The sequence below is a fragment of the Pongo abelii genome, chromosome 3 (genome assembly GCF_028885655.2).
Source record: "Pongo abelii isolate AG06213 chromosome 3, NHGRI_mPonAbe1-v2.0_pri, whole genome shotgun sequence".
In the NCBI taxonomy this organism is placed as follows: domain Eukaryota; kingdom Metazoa; phylum Chordata; class Mammalia; order Primates; family Hominidae; genus Pongo; species Pongo abelii.
Window position 1 is genome coordinate 97,193,334 of NC_071988.2, and position 14,470 is coordinate 97,207,803.

The following is a 14,470-nucleotide window of genomic DNA, read 5'->3' on the forward strand; positions in this document are numbered from 1 at the left end:
GAGGATGAATTGGGAGAAGAAAGCATTTCTGTGGGGTGTTGGGGACAAGGTGAGAAAGGAGTTGATCAGATAAATCAGAGCATATGACAGGTGCACTGGAGAGGAGAAAGGCACTGAACTGTGCTAGGATGGAGAAGAGCTGACTTGAATGAAGCAAAGGGGAAAAAAAAAAATAAAGTGGTCAGCCTGAGCGGGCAAGATGGAATCACATGACTTCCAAAGCCAGAAAGGAGGCTCTGAAAGCCACACACTGGTGATCTCCAGTGGTGATACCCAAAAACAAATCAGCATGAATCTCTCAGACACATTGTGTGTGAGGCCTGTAGGCTGATTCAAATACAGAGGTTGATGGCCACAGCAGCTTGGTGAGGTCCAGCTCAATTTCGAACTGCTTGGCTCACCAGCATGCTAACAGGCTTAGGACTTGCTGACACATGCCTCAGATACTCTATGGAGGCTGCAGTGCGTGGAAGCCTAGGGCTGCTCTTCCAGGCAGCTGTTGTGAGTGGGATGTGGTTGTGTGAACATCTGTGTAGACACGGGTATTACTAAAATCACGGCCTTAAGCATGATGAAATTCAACTGGTGGGTGGTAGAAGAACAAAGACAATCATAGCCTCTAACAATTCTTAACGTTTGGATTCTTAAAATCAACTTTCTAACTTTAGTTACAATTTCAGAGTAATGTTTTAAATTTTCTAGTCAAATTAACAAGCCTTTGTATTACATGCCATCCTCCTTTGGAATGATCGCGGTATAATTAAAATAGAACATTTTTAACACAGAATACTTATTGGTGAAGTGGTCTCTTATGTAGTCTTCTTTTGACGAGAACGTTGAGATTTTCGAACTTTCTTTTTTTGATGTTTTTTCCCATTCTTTTGCTTTTTCTTTTGGCTGACCTGTGAGAAGAAGGGGAAAAAGGGCAATGTTTCTGAATCTTACTATTTTTACTTCCTTATATTTGGACTCTCCTGATCATAGTCTCATACCCACATAGTCTCAAAACCACATTAAAGTCACTTCACTCTCAGAGGGGCTCCCTTAGATTCTCTCTACTTTGCTCACTTTGAGGAGGAGGCAAGAGCCTTCAAACTGGCTGTCTTTTGTCTATTCTTCTGGCTTATTACATTCTCCTGGCAAGCTTGCTTACCACTCACCTGCCCCAGCTACAACCCTCTGAAGCTGGCACTATTATCATCCATGTTTTACATAGGAGGAGGCTGAGTTCTGGAGAGGGTGACTTTCCCAAATCGGACAGCTAGTATGTGGCAGAACCTCCAGTCTGTGAGACTCCAGAACCCAATCTCCCACCCACATATTCTGTGGCTCTCTTCAAATCCAACTCCTTAGTATGCCATGCAGGATTCCTCCCACTTGGTCTTGATCTACTTTTCTGCCTCAGTCCCTTCACTCTCTTCACACAAACTCCAGCCACATTAATGGAGGCTCCCTGAACACAGCAGCTTCTCTCATGATTCTACTCTTCTGCTCATGCTGTCCTTACCTTCCTGGCAAATTATTTATCCTTCAAGACCCAAATCAAATGTCACCTGACATGAGAAATCTTCCTTAACACTTTCTCCTGTCCCATTCCCCCAGCAAAGTTAAGTACTCCCTCCTCTATGTCGTCAAGATTCTTGTGCATACTTTTATATTTCTCACATTGTACCATAATTATTAGCATATGCGCTACAACAGGAAGGGACTATACCTTATTATCTTTGTATCCTGTGTCGACCATTCAATTCATTACATATTTATTGTATTAAATAAGGACAAGCTCTGTACCCTCAAGGAACACACATTCTTCCGGTGGGAGACAGAGAGGGGATACTATATGAGGGAACCTAATTTTGTCCTAGGAACAAAATAGAAGCACCATAATTTGAATGAAAAATGTATTCTCAAAAGTTATGTATTCTTATAGTGTTAATGAAAAAGCAGATTCTTTGTCTTCTAAAGTTAATTTCTAAAAGAAAGAAAATTTTGATCCTCCTTTTCACCAACCTGTTTCTCCCACTTTTTAATCAGTTCCTTCACATCTGCTGAATCTGGGTTTAGACATGTTTGATCTCCATTCTTCAGTGTAGCACTGCCAAAGAAATAGCAATGAGATAGTTTTTTCTCATTAATAATTTAAATGCTTTTTCTCAGAAATAATGAAAACCAGTATGAATTTTGCTGAATTTTCTAATGAAACTACTTTAAATTATTTCCTAGGACAAGATGAGTCATTGGTTGAATTTTTTTTTTTTTTTGAGACAGAATCTCGCTCTGTTGCCAGGCTGGAGTGGTGCGATCTCAGCTTACTGCAACCTCTACCTCCTGGATTCAAGCGATTCTCCTGCTTCAGCCTCCCGAATAGCTGAGACTACAGGCATGCACCACCACACCCAGCTAATTTTTGTATTTTTAGTAGAGACGGGGTTTTACCACATTGGCCAGGATGGTCTCGATCTCTTGACCTCATGATCTGCCCGCCTCAGCCTCCCAAAGTGCTGGGATTACAGGCGTGAGCCACCACACCCAGCCCTGGTTAAATTTTAAAAATTACTTACAGTAGACTGTCTGGAAATAATTTAAATATTTCTTTAATTTTTCTGTATAGTCTGAGAATAAGAGTAGTCAAGGATGATTTATAAAGACAAAATATGCACACATCTTTTAACCTAGCAATTCTAATCTCTAGAAAGGAAAGAATTACAGACACAATACTGCCACAAGAAGTTTTATTTCAGCAGTAAAAATTTGGAAATAATCTATATTTCCAACAACAATCCTGGTCATATAAATTATGGTTTATCCATATGATGAAATACAGTTTGGCCATTAAAAATGACATTAGGTAAAAATTACATTATTAGAGATTTACTGACATGAGAAAATGTTCATGATATAGTGTTAATGAAAAAGCAGATTACAAAACAGTGTATAGTATATGATTTAATTTTTGTGTTTATATATGTGTATGTAAATACATATCTATGTTATGTGCACACGAAGCAAGTAAGGGAGATTTAGAAAATTGTATATGAAGGGGTTAACAGTATTTGTCACTCGAGGGTAGAATTATGAGTAATTTTTATTTTCTTCTATTGTGTTATCTGCATTAAACATTTTGTACAATAAACATGTGTCATTCTTGGGGCCTAATCTACCAGAAATTCCTTGCATTTTTAAGGAGAAGAAAAGAAAGGAGCTGCCCAAATTTATGGAGAGGCTAACCATCTGATTTTTAAGTGTTTCTATGGGCAAGCACTCCAAGGGTAAAACTCATTAAATTTAATGTTCTTGCCAATAAGGCGCATGCATGTTAGCTGGGTTGTTACTTACATGATTTCAATTTTCTCGCAGGAAGGGCTTGGGGCAAATTGTTTAAGGTCTTTCAAGGATTGTGGGTGGATAGTCCCTTGGTTGGTGCTGATGCAGGAACAGCGACCATTCCTCATTACTGGGGTTCCTGAGGGAAAGAAAAAGATAGAACACATCAGTATAGGCCAATGTTTCAGTTTAGGTGATCTATCAAAATGATACAATTGACTGAGTCATGATTATTGCTATCATTTACCGAGTGCCTAAAAATCATCACCACAAACCTTTGAAGGAGGTATCATCTCTATTTTATACATAAGGAAACTAAGGTTCAGAAAGATTAAGAACAAAGTCATACAGCTTTTAGGGAGCAGGGGCAGGGTTTTAGCCCAGATCTCTCTGAGTCCAAAGACGTTGCTCTTAACTACCACACCGTATGTCCTTGGGAGAAAAAGAGACTTTCACAATATTTAATAAATGCCTATCACAAGACAAACAGATAACTAATTCATATATGCTATGCTGATCACAGTTTCTTAAGCAACTCCTAAACCATCTATTATTTATTATCTGACCTTAGGGAATGGAACTGGTGTTGGTGTTGAATAGAAAGCACTCCTTTGCAACCAATCACCACTTCCATCCTCATCCTCTCTCCTCCCCACTGCCTTGCTTTTCAATAGTGTTTTAAATTTTTGAAAACCCCTTAAAATACATTATCTTAATTCTTAAATTCATATATTTACTTGGTACTTATTGTACTATATGCCATACATTGTGTAGCAGTCAGAAAAGGTATAACTACAAAGTTCTATTTTACAGATGATGAGGAAAGTGAGGTCTAGAAAGATTAAGTAATTTGTCCAAGGTAACAAAGATAGTTAGTAAATAGATTAAGGACAAATTCTGTGATTATTGGTTGGATCCTTAATTGGTTAGCCACAGATATACTTATCAAAAAACAGTATCAGGGAGAAGAAAATAATTTAGGAGATAGAGTTCTCATTATTACCCAGTTCAATGAACATTCATTGAACACTTACTAGGAATTCACACACCTAGACTACAAAGACTTGTGTTTGACTTGGCAGATCGAAGTTATGAACTTTGGATAACTGGTCATGTCACTGAGAAGCTTTTATGACTGACCAAATATTACTCTTCAATGCAGGCAGAACATTCACCTTTATCTGGCTAATCAAGATTCTTTTACAGTGAATCACTTCTCTTACTTTACAACCTAACTCAGAACCCCTTACCTTGCACTCCAATCAGAACCAGCAAGATGATGCCCAAGAGGAAAAGAACACCACTTTTCTTCATAGTGATAGAATGGAGCTCCAAGTCACTCCTGTATTGGATTTTGAGCCTGAGAAATTCTTTAGAGAACACATTTTGGGGATCATATTTATTTAGGATATTCATTTCTCTCCTAAACTCTGATTGGCTAGTATCTTTAGCTGAGCTAACTAAATTAACCACAAACTTGATTGTGCTGGGGGAAACCCTAGTCTCAGATCCAAGGGAATTTCTGCATGTTTTTATTTCCATTTCACATAAATGGGTGGTTTATAGTAAGGGATGGGAAACTAGCAACACTGATAGCCTTTGGCACATTCACAGCTGCTCACCTGTGTGAAGAATAGGTTATATAATGAATATACTAATGTTATACAACAAAGGTTGGAGATGTGGTTTCCAGATGGGAAATATTAAAGTCCAGATAAATAATATACTTTTCAAATTCCCTTACTATTTATGGCATATCCTTCTGTATAATAGATGGCTACATTGATATTTTCTTATATTGCCCATCTAACAACTTAAAGCACCTTAATTTCCTCTGGGACCAGGTCATTTTCTACTAGTGGTAAGCTCATTCTGTATCATTCCTGCTACAGTATTATTTTTTAAATTAATAGATTGGTTAGAATAAGGGATCAATTGCATGTAAGAGACCCAAATTAACAGTGGCTAAGAAATGCAATAAAAATGAAGATAAATAGCTGGGACCTAATTAAATTAAAGAGCTTTTGCACAGCAAAAGGAACAGTCAGCAGAGTAAACAGACAACCCACAGAGTGGGAGAAAATCTTCACAATCTATATACCTGACAAAGGACTAATATCCAGAATCTAGAATGAACTCAAACAAATCAGTAAGTAAAAAACAAACAATCCCATTAAAAAGTGGGCTAAGGACATCAATATACAATTCTCAAAAGAAGATACACGAATGGCCAACAAACATATGAAAAAATGCTCATCACTAATGATCAGGGAAATGCAAATCAAAACCACGATGTGATACCACCTTACTCCTGCAAGAATGGCCATAATCAAAAAATCAAAAAACAGCAGATGTTGGTGTGGACTTGGTGATCAGGGAACACTTCTATACTGCTGGTGGGAATGTAAACTAGCACAGCCGCTATGGAAAACAGTGTGGAGGTTCCTTAAAGAACTAAAAAGAACTACCATTTGATCCAGCAATCCCACTACTGGGTATCTACCCAGAGGAAAAGAAGTCATTATTTGAAAAATGTACTTGCACATGCATGTTTATAGCAGCACAATTCACAATTGCAAAATCATGGAACCAACCCAAATGCCCATCAATCAATGAGTGAGTAAAGAAACTGTGGTTTATATATACACGATAGAATACTACTCAGCCACAAAAAGGAATGAATTAACGGCATTAGCAGTGACCTGGATGAGACTGGAGACTATTATTCTAAGTGAAGTAACTCAGGAATGGAAAACCAAACATCATCTGTTCTCACTGATATGTGGGAGCTAAGCTATGAGGACACAAAGGCATAAGAATGATACAATGGAGTTTTGGGACTTGTGGAGAAGAGTGGGAGCGGGGTGAGGGATAAAAGACTACAAATAGGGTGCAGTGTATACTGCTTGGGTGATGGGTGAACCGAAATCTCACAAATCACCACTAAAGAACTTATTCGTGTAACCAAATAACACCTGTACCCCAATAACTTATGGAAAAATAAAAAAATAAACAACAACAACAGAAAACAGTGGCTAAGATAGAAGCTTATTTCTCCCGGAGAGACGTAGGTGGATTAGCACTTGGATAGTGGCTCTTTCCCATGAGGTCTTCCAGGCTCCTCCTTTCTTGTGTTGTCACCATCTCTAGATTGCTGCCCTCATGCACATGGCCAAAGGTGGCTTGCCACCATGTCCAATTTCCAAGTATAGGATGATGAGAAGGCAGAAAAAGGGCATGTCCCTCCTTTTTAGACATCCTAGAAGTTGCACCCATCATTTTCTATCACCTCCCATGGAGGCAGGCCTTAATCACATGGCTACACCTAGCTGTAGGGGAAGTTAAGAAATGTGATCTTTATTTTGGTTGACTAGCTAAAGATTGGAGATTTCATTATTGTAAAACAATGTTTCTCAACTTTTTTTTCATTATGGACTCAGCACTGCACGCGCACCCCCACACACACACATTTCACCTTGCTCTGAGAAAAAATAAATTAAAATGAACTGAAAACTAAATTTAATTTCTTCCTAAAGAGAGAAATCAAATGTTAAGAAATAAGATTTTGTTGGGTGAGGTTGAACTTTGGTAGGCCACTAGTAATTGTAATATCTAAGATTTTTTAGCTCTCCAAGAACCAATTTTTGTCCCCCTTGGGAGCAATTTACCCCTCCTCCCATTGACAATGCATGCGGTAGAATTGGAGGAAAATGGATATTAGCATTTCATGTCACATGGTGCACATTTTTTGACTGACTTCTATACAGATTATTAATACTTAAATGGAATTACAGAATTCTTTTTGAAGAAAACATGTGGTGACCATTGATACAGCTTATCCATTTGCTCATGCTTAATTTTGGTACTGACTGTGGCAATGCATAGAGTGGAAATAGGTTCACGTTCCTGCTTTACTACTTAATGACTGTGTGCAAAATACTTAATTTTTGTGAGCTTCATCTCCCTCATTTAAGAAAATTATTAGACCTTACAGGGTGTTAAGATTAATGCCAAAGACGGATTGTCAACTGCAAAGCATCACAGGGCTAGTGGCTGTTCTTTCCAGCAAAGAAAGGAGGATGGAAATTTCTTAGGATAAGAACTAAGGCCCAGCACTGTTGGTGCTACCCACCTTTCTAGCCTCTTCTTGCACAGCTCTCTGCTCCCATCACTTTGTCTTCTCTCAGTTTTCTTTTCTTTTCTCCTTCTCCTTCCCCTCTCCTCTTCTTTTCTTTCTTTTTGAGACGGAGTTTTGTTTTTTTTTTGCCCAGGCTGGAGTGCAATGGTGCAATCTCAGCTCATCGCAACTTTCGTCTCCCAGGCTCAAGCGATTCTCCTGCCTCAGCCTCCCAAGTAGCTGGGATTACAGGCACCCGCCACCATGCCGGGCTAATTTCTGTATTTTTAGTAAAGACCGGGTTTCACCATGTTGCCCAGGCTGGTCTCGAACTCCTGACCTCCAGTGACCTGCCCGCCCTCCCAAAGTGCTGCAATTGCAGGCGTGAGCCACTGCACCCGGCCCTTCTCTCAGTTTTCAAAGGGGACAATGCTCCTTCCCATGGCACTGTTTTTGCTCATGCCATTCTTCTGCTTGGAGCGACTGTGCATGCTCCTCATTCCTGCCCTCCTGTATAGTAGTTACTTACCATAGTTACCCAGGCCAGCATCATTTCCCTGGGAAGACTTCCCTGAACCCCAGAGGGGCTCTCATCGCACACTTGCAGAGGCCTTGCTGAGCCCGCGTCCGCGGCAACGCTACGTTTCCCTGCAACCCTATGGTTAACATTTCCTTCCACCACTAGGCAAGGAAGGCCTGCGACGGTCCCCGTCTGAGCATGGTGCTGAACACAGTGCCTGGCACCCACTAAGCACACACTAATGAGGGAAGGAGCTGGGAGCTGGCTCGGCAGGTCTGGAAGTTGGACAGGGACTGCAAATGGCTGCCTGGCTCCAGGAGCCTCACACGCGGCGACCTCAGCCGGGCCCAAGGTGCGTGTACTGCGCATGCCCAGCCAACTGGTCTTCCAGAACCTTCTTCAGTGAGGAGGTTATACCCGGAGGTCTCAACGCTCGCTGTTGCTGCTCGTGTTGCCGCTGGGTACCTTTGCTGCCAGTGCTGATCCAGCCGGAGGCGAAGAGAAGCACTTTGGGGGCGAAAGGTAGTGCTTGTGCCTTCAGGATCGCTCCTCTCTGTCCCCTGAGCGGCCCGCAGCCTCCCCAGCCGAGATGGCCGTGCTTTTGGGGATGGGTGGGAAGGTTCTCAGCGGCGGTGGCCATGAGCGAAGAGGCCCGTTTTGCAGGTTTCACACGAGGCTTGGGTGAGGCCAGCAGGGAACGACGGCCCCAGAAGGGCCAGGGCACTGGGCTTAGGGGTAACCCTGGGCCGTGGGCTTCAGTGACTTGGAAAGAGGCCCTTCGGATAAGAGAAATGAGGTGTTGGGGTCAGTTGGGAGCCACTGAGGCCAGATCTTATTTATTACCCAGAAAGGGGCTAATTTTCTGAGACAGCAAGCGGAATGGGAAGGCTTCTCTCGCCTGATCCTGCTTCGTGGTGAAACTGTTCTGCCATGGTAGGATAGGGGCCCCTCCGAGCAGGCTGGGGCCGTTGCGCCTAGCTCAGGCCTGTCCAGACACTAGTTTCCTGGGCTTCGCTTAGGAACTTGTCATGCAAAGTCTGAGAGCAACCACATTCTCTCAGGAAGCAGGCAGCGGGAAGGAGAAAATCCCATTGATCGTTGCATTTATGGCTAGACAAGGCTTTTAGGAGAAACAGAAACCTGATGAGAGGATGTTGCAGGCTTTTCTCACAGCGCTGGGAATGGAGCCAAGGATGATTTAGAGTTGAAATCAACAGTTACCAATTCCTTTTTGGACAAGAATTTTAACTTCCTGTGCCTTGAAAAATTCCAGTTCTGTGTCCATAGGGCATCCAAATGCTAATGTAACCCCAAAGAACTTTACAAAGCGGAATTCTTAGTTTTCACAGGTGTGGCCCAGCCTCCCCCTTGAATCTTTTTGGTTGTGGAATCGGGGTGTTATGTTTAATTATCCAGTGTGACTGACTCTGTCGCAGGGACGATAAGAGCCTTCCCTTTTTACTTGTGAGAGGAGAAGTTTCTCTCATAAAGAAACCTCCAGGCCTGTTTGAATTTCTCACAGTGTGGACTTCCCCTCCTCTCGGCAGCTGTTGTTAGTATTAAACTGACTAGAAAGGGGTTTATTTCTTGAAAGTCTTAGAAGCCCCAAGAGAATATTCTGATTTTTCTTTTTCCCTCTCCTCTCCCCACGCAGGGAGTCATTCCTTCCTTCCTAAATAAGACATGGTAAGTTACATGCAGGCAAATCCTAGCTGTGGGAGGTTTTATATCCTGTCTGCATCTAAGTCACTAAGAGAAAGGATCAAGTTCTTCCTTTGCTAATCTTATTATCTGGCTTCTTGGTTTATATTTCTCATGTAAAACTTAGGGACTGGGTTAGGTTTGTGAATAAACAGTTTTGAGAGAGCATGTTAAGGACATGATGTAAAGGAAAACTTTTGCAAAATGTTGACAATAGCAACATTTTTGCTCGGTGACTTTAGGCAAGTCAGCTTGTAGTCTGATGATATGTAACAATAGTCATTAAGAAGCTGCTGACTAACCTGAAGAAAAATTATCCTGAAAAGAAAACATGTTTATACTTAAAATATCCATATTTATTTAAAATGTCACTTTAAAATTGCCTATGTAAGTAATTTTACAAGAAAAAAATCCACATTCCTAAAAATCTTCATTTACTGTTTATCATTCATTTCATCCACCAAACTTTTATTCTTATGGTTCTAGACTCTGAGGTCACATATATGAATAATGATTTCCTCAAAGAGCTCACAGTTCAGTGGGGGAAAACAGCATGTACATTAACACTTATTATAGAAGAAGTGGTATGATAAAGGATTGTACAGAATAATTGGAGGTATAGAGAAGTGCACAACCCTGGCTGATGGGTTCAGACACAGCTCTCTGAGTTAGGTCTGAAAGGGAGAATTGGCTGGAATTTGTTACAAGAAGAAGTTGGGGGAATATTCTAAGCAAGAGGCGGGAGAAGGTATGCCAAATTTGAGAAGCTGCAAGTACTTTAGCAAGGGTGGACGGTAGAGTGAAAAACGGAGTGGTGAGAAATTGGTCTAGAAATGTGGCAGGAACAAGACGATGAAGTGCCTTGTGAGTCTCTATGTGGGGAGGAGACACTGCAGAACTTTAACTAAGGGAATAACATGAGATTTATACACACACACACACACAGCTGTATATACATCTGCCCCTTGTCACCAGTCTTTAATCTTATTTTACATGAACATTTCATTGTGTCTACATAGTTTATATATTTGTAAAATGTTCTCATATTTCTAGCCTCTTCATTCTCAGTTCTGTGTATTTGAGTTGTTTCCAATAATGTCTCAGTAATACAACAGTGCTCTTACTATTTTAAAAAAGATTTTACTGTCTTGGGGTATTTCCCATCTTTGGAACTATAGGGACAAAGGTTAAAAAAAGTTTCTGTATCTTCTGTAACATTTTGACAGATTGCTTGCCAGAAAGATTGGGCTATCAGTATGTAGATGTATCTGTTTTACAATCCTCTTGTCATTTTATTTACTTTTGTTCATTTAGCATGTGAAAATTGGCACTAGAGACTAGTGTTAATTCAATTTTCTTTACAAATTGATATTTTACTTTGTATTGGTTTAACATCTGCATTTCCTACCTTTTTAAGACCACTTGTCAAGTAGAGTCAGAGTTTTGACCTTGTAAATGTCTATCAATTCTTTACATATTTTGATTAGGAAGCTTTAATGCATTTTAGGTGAAAATATTTGCTTTTTCCATTTTGTTAAATTAATTTCCTTCATAATTAAAAAAAAGAAAACACAAGTTAGGGGCTGAATTGTGTTCCCCCACCAGATGCTTATGTTGAAAACCTAACTGCCAGTATCTCAGAAGGTGACTGTATTTAGAGATAGGGTTTTCACAGAGGTAATTAAGTTAAGGTGAGGTCCCTGAGGAAGCAGTCTTTGGACTTACTAGATCAAGATATTAAATCAACTGTCTTAAATATACTCAAAGAGCTAAAGGAAATCATGTACAAAAAAACAAAAGGAAACCAGACAAAATGAGAATATCAATAAAGGGATAGAAATTATAAAAAACGAAACAAATAGAAATGATGGAGCAGAAAAGTGCAAAACTGAAGTGAAAAAATTTAGTAGATGGGTTCAACAGCAGTTTTGAGCCAGCAGAAGAAAGAATCTGCAAATTTGAAGATAGGACAATTGAAATTTTCAAGGCTGAGAAGTAGAAAGAAAAAAGAATGAAGAAAAGTGAACAAAGCCTAAGAGACCTATGAGACACCATCAAGTGGACCAATATATGCATAATATGAGTTCCAGAAGGAGAAGAGAGAGAAAGGGACAGAAGACTATTCACAGAAATAATGACTGAAAACTAACAAAATCCAATGAAACATGAACGTGCGTGAATCCAAGAAGCTCAGTGAACTCCAAGCAAGTTAAACTCAAAAAGATCCACACTGAGATACATAATAGTCAAACTGCTAAAACTCAAGAGACAAAGAGAGAATCTTGAAAGCAACAAGTGAAGTGATTCATCATATACATCCAAGGGATCCTAGATAACATTAACAGCTGATTTCTTATCAGAAACCAAGGAAGCAAGAGGGCAGTGAAACATGTTTAAAGTGCTGAAAGAAAAAAAAAATCTGTCAATGAAGAATTCTATACCTGGCAAAACTACCCTTCAAGAATGAAAAATAAATGAAGACATTTTTAAATAGACTGAACCTAGGGGGAGTTTATTACTAGTAGACTTGCTTTACAGAACATATTGAAGGCAGTCCTGCAGGCTGAAATGAAAGAATACTAACTCCAAGCCATATGAAGGAATAATACTGGTAAAGGTAACTATGTAGGTAATATAAAAACCAGTATTATTGCACTTTTGGTTTGTACCTTCTCATTTTTCCTACGTGAATTAAAAAATGCATAAAACCATAATTATAAATATGTATTAATGAGCACACAGTGCTGTAATCTGTGACAATAATAATTGTCAAAGGGGAGGGATGCAGATGTATAGGAGCAGAGTGTGTTTGTTTACTGTTGAAACTAAGGTGGTATTCAAACTAGGATGTTACAAGTTTAGGATGTTAATTGTAATCCCCAAAGTAACCAGTAAGAGAATAACTAAAAATATACAGAAAAGGAAAGAAGGGACTCAAAATAGTACACTCTAAAAATTCAACTACTTAGCAAAAAAGGCAGTAATGGAGAAATTGAGGAACAAAAAAAGAAGACACTTAAAAAATTCAATAGCTGAAAGGCAAAGTAAAACCTTCCTTATCAGTAATAACTTTAAATGTAAATGTATTAAGCTCTGGCCTAATGAGCTTATATGTATAAAAGGTTTGATTTGCTTTGGTTTGTTGAGACAGGGCCTCACTTTGTTGCCTAGGCTTGAGTGCAATGGCATGATTATGGTTCACTACAGCCTCAACCTGGCTCAAACAATCCTCCCACCTCAGCCTCTCGGTAGCTGGGACCATAGGCATGCGCCACCATGCCCAGCTAATTTTTGTATTTTTTGTAGAGATGGGTTTTTGCTATGTTGGTCAGTCTAGTCTGGAACTCCTGGGCTCAAGCGATCCTCTGGCCTTGGCCTCCTAGAGTGCTGGGACTATAGGCACAAGACTGGCCTGGAGATATTGGCCTGTTGTTTTCTTTTTTGATGTGTCTTTGATTTTGGTATCAGGGTAATACTGGCCTTACAGAATGAGTTTGGAAAGTCTTTATTTCTCCTTCATGTTTAAAGGATATTTTCCCTGGATATACTATTCTAGGTTAAACATGTTTTTTCTTCAGCACTTTAAATATGTCATGCCATTCTGTCCTGGCCTGTAAGGTTTCCACTGAAAAGTTTGCTGCTAGACATATTTCCAGCTATCTGAAGATATTTGAGTGTTGGTATCTTAGCCATATTTGCATTAGGAATACCCCAAGCCCAGTAATACTGTAGTTCTTGCAGACTCAAAGAGATACCGCCTTGGTGGTCTTAGATAAGATTTGGAAGAATTCTCTGGATTACCAGGCCGACTCTTGTTCTCTTCCCTTAGTTTCTCCTAAACAAATGAAGTCTCTCTCTCTGTGCTGAGCTGCTTGGGGTTGAGGGTGGGGTGACACCAAGCACCCCTATGGCCACCACCACTGACGTTGTGCTGGGTCAGACCTGAAGCCAGCACAGCACTGGGTCTCACCCAAGGCATGTCACTGTAACCACTACCTGGCTACCATCTGTGTTTGCTCAAGGCCCTACAGCTCTACCATCAGCATGTGGAAAAGTCAGCCAGGCTTATATCCTTCCCTGCAAGCAGCAAGTTTTCCCAGGCACCAGATGGGCCCAGAAATGCTGTATGGGAGCCAGGGACTAGAGTCAAAAACCTTAGATATCTCCCTGGTGCTCTATTCTGTTGTGGCTAAGCTGGCACTCAAACTATGAGACAAAGTCTTTCCCATTCCTCCCTCCCCTTTCCAGAGGCAGAGGAGCCTTTTACTCATGCCCGTCACCACAGACCCATGGGATGTGCAGACAGGCTACCTACCGCCAATGTTCACTTAAGTCCCAAGGACTCTTCAGTCTGCTTATGGTGAATGCTGCCCAGCCTGGGACTCAAGTTTCAGGGCAGTGGGCTCCCCTCTGGGCCAGGGCAGGTCCAGAAATGCCATCTAAGCCCAGGCTGGAATTGGGGACCTAAGAGCCCACTTGGTGCTCTGCCTCACTGTGGCCGAGCTGGTACCTGTGGTTCAAGAAAAAGTCCCCTTTACTTTTCCTTCTGCTTTTCTCAAGCAGAAGGAGTCTCTCACTATGACCACCACAGTTGGGAGTGTGCTGGGTCTCACCTAAAGCCAGCATATCTGAGTCTCACCCAAGGCCCACTGTGTACTACCTGGGTATTGGCTGCTGGTTATTCAGTGCCCAAGGGCTCTTCAGTCAGCAGGTGATGAATCCTACCAGCACTGGGTCTTTCCCTTCAAGGCAGCAGGTTCCCTTCTGGCCCAGGGCATGTCTAAAAATGTCATCCAGGATCTAGGGCC

At 40.8% G+C, this 14,470-nt stretch overlaps 2 protein-coding genes across 10 annotated transcripts in view; one reads left to right on the forward strand and one right to left on the reverse strand.

The window, feature by feature from the left end:
• Positions 1-623: 623 nt before the first annotated feature.
• CXCL9 (C-X-C motif chemokine ligand 9) lies at positions 624-8,356 on the reverse strand. Of its 2 annotated transcripts, XM_002814890.3 has the most exons (4): positions 4,575-4,698; positions 3,337-3,463; positions 2,011-2,095; positions 624-902 (listed from the first exon to the last, which is right to left on the reverse strand). In XM_002814890.3, exons 1-4 carry the CDS (start codon positions 4,636-4,638, stop codon positions 810-812), a joined length of 369 nt encoding a protein of 122 aa, XP_002814936.1. In that variant the 5' UTR covers positions 4,639-4,698; the 3' UTR covers positions 624-809. The 2 variants fall into 2 exon arrangements, with proteins under 2 accessions (XP_002814936.1, XP_054410067.1); XM_054554092.1 differs by lacking the exons at positions 624-902; positions 2,011-2,095; positions 4,575-4,698 and adding an exon at positions 7,971-8,356 and having other exon boundaries at positions 3,353-3,463.
• The window catches only part of ART3 (ADP-ribosyltransferase 3 (inactive)), a 99,508-nt gene continuing 93,353 nt past the window's right edge, over positions 8,316-14,470 (forward strand). For 5 of the 8 annotated variants that reach the window (XM_054553283.2, XM_024245577.3, XM_054553289.2 and 2 more), the window contains exon 1: positions 8,316-8,483. The gene's annotated coding sequence lies outside the window, so the exon portion shown is untranslated. The remainder of the gene's footprint in view (positions 8,484-14,470) is intronic. The other 3 variants (XM_054553292.2, XM_054553286.2, XM_054553287.2) reach the window with 1 other exon arrangement.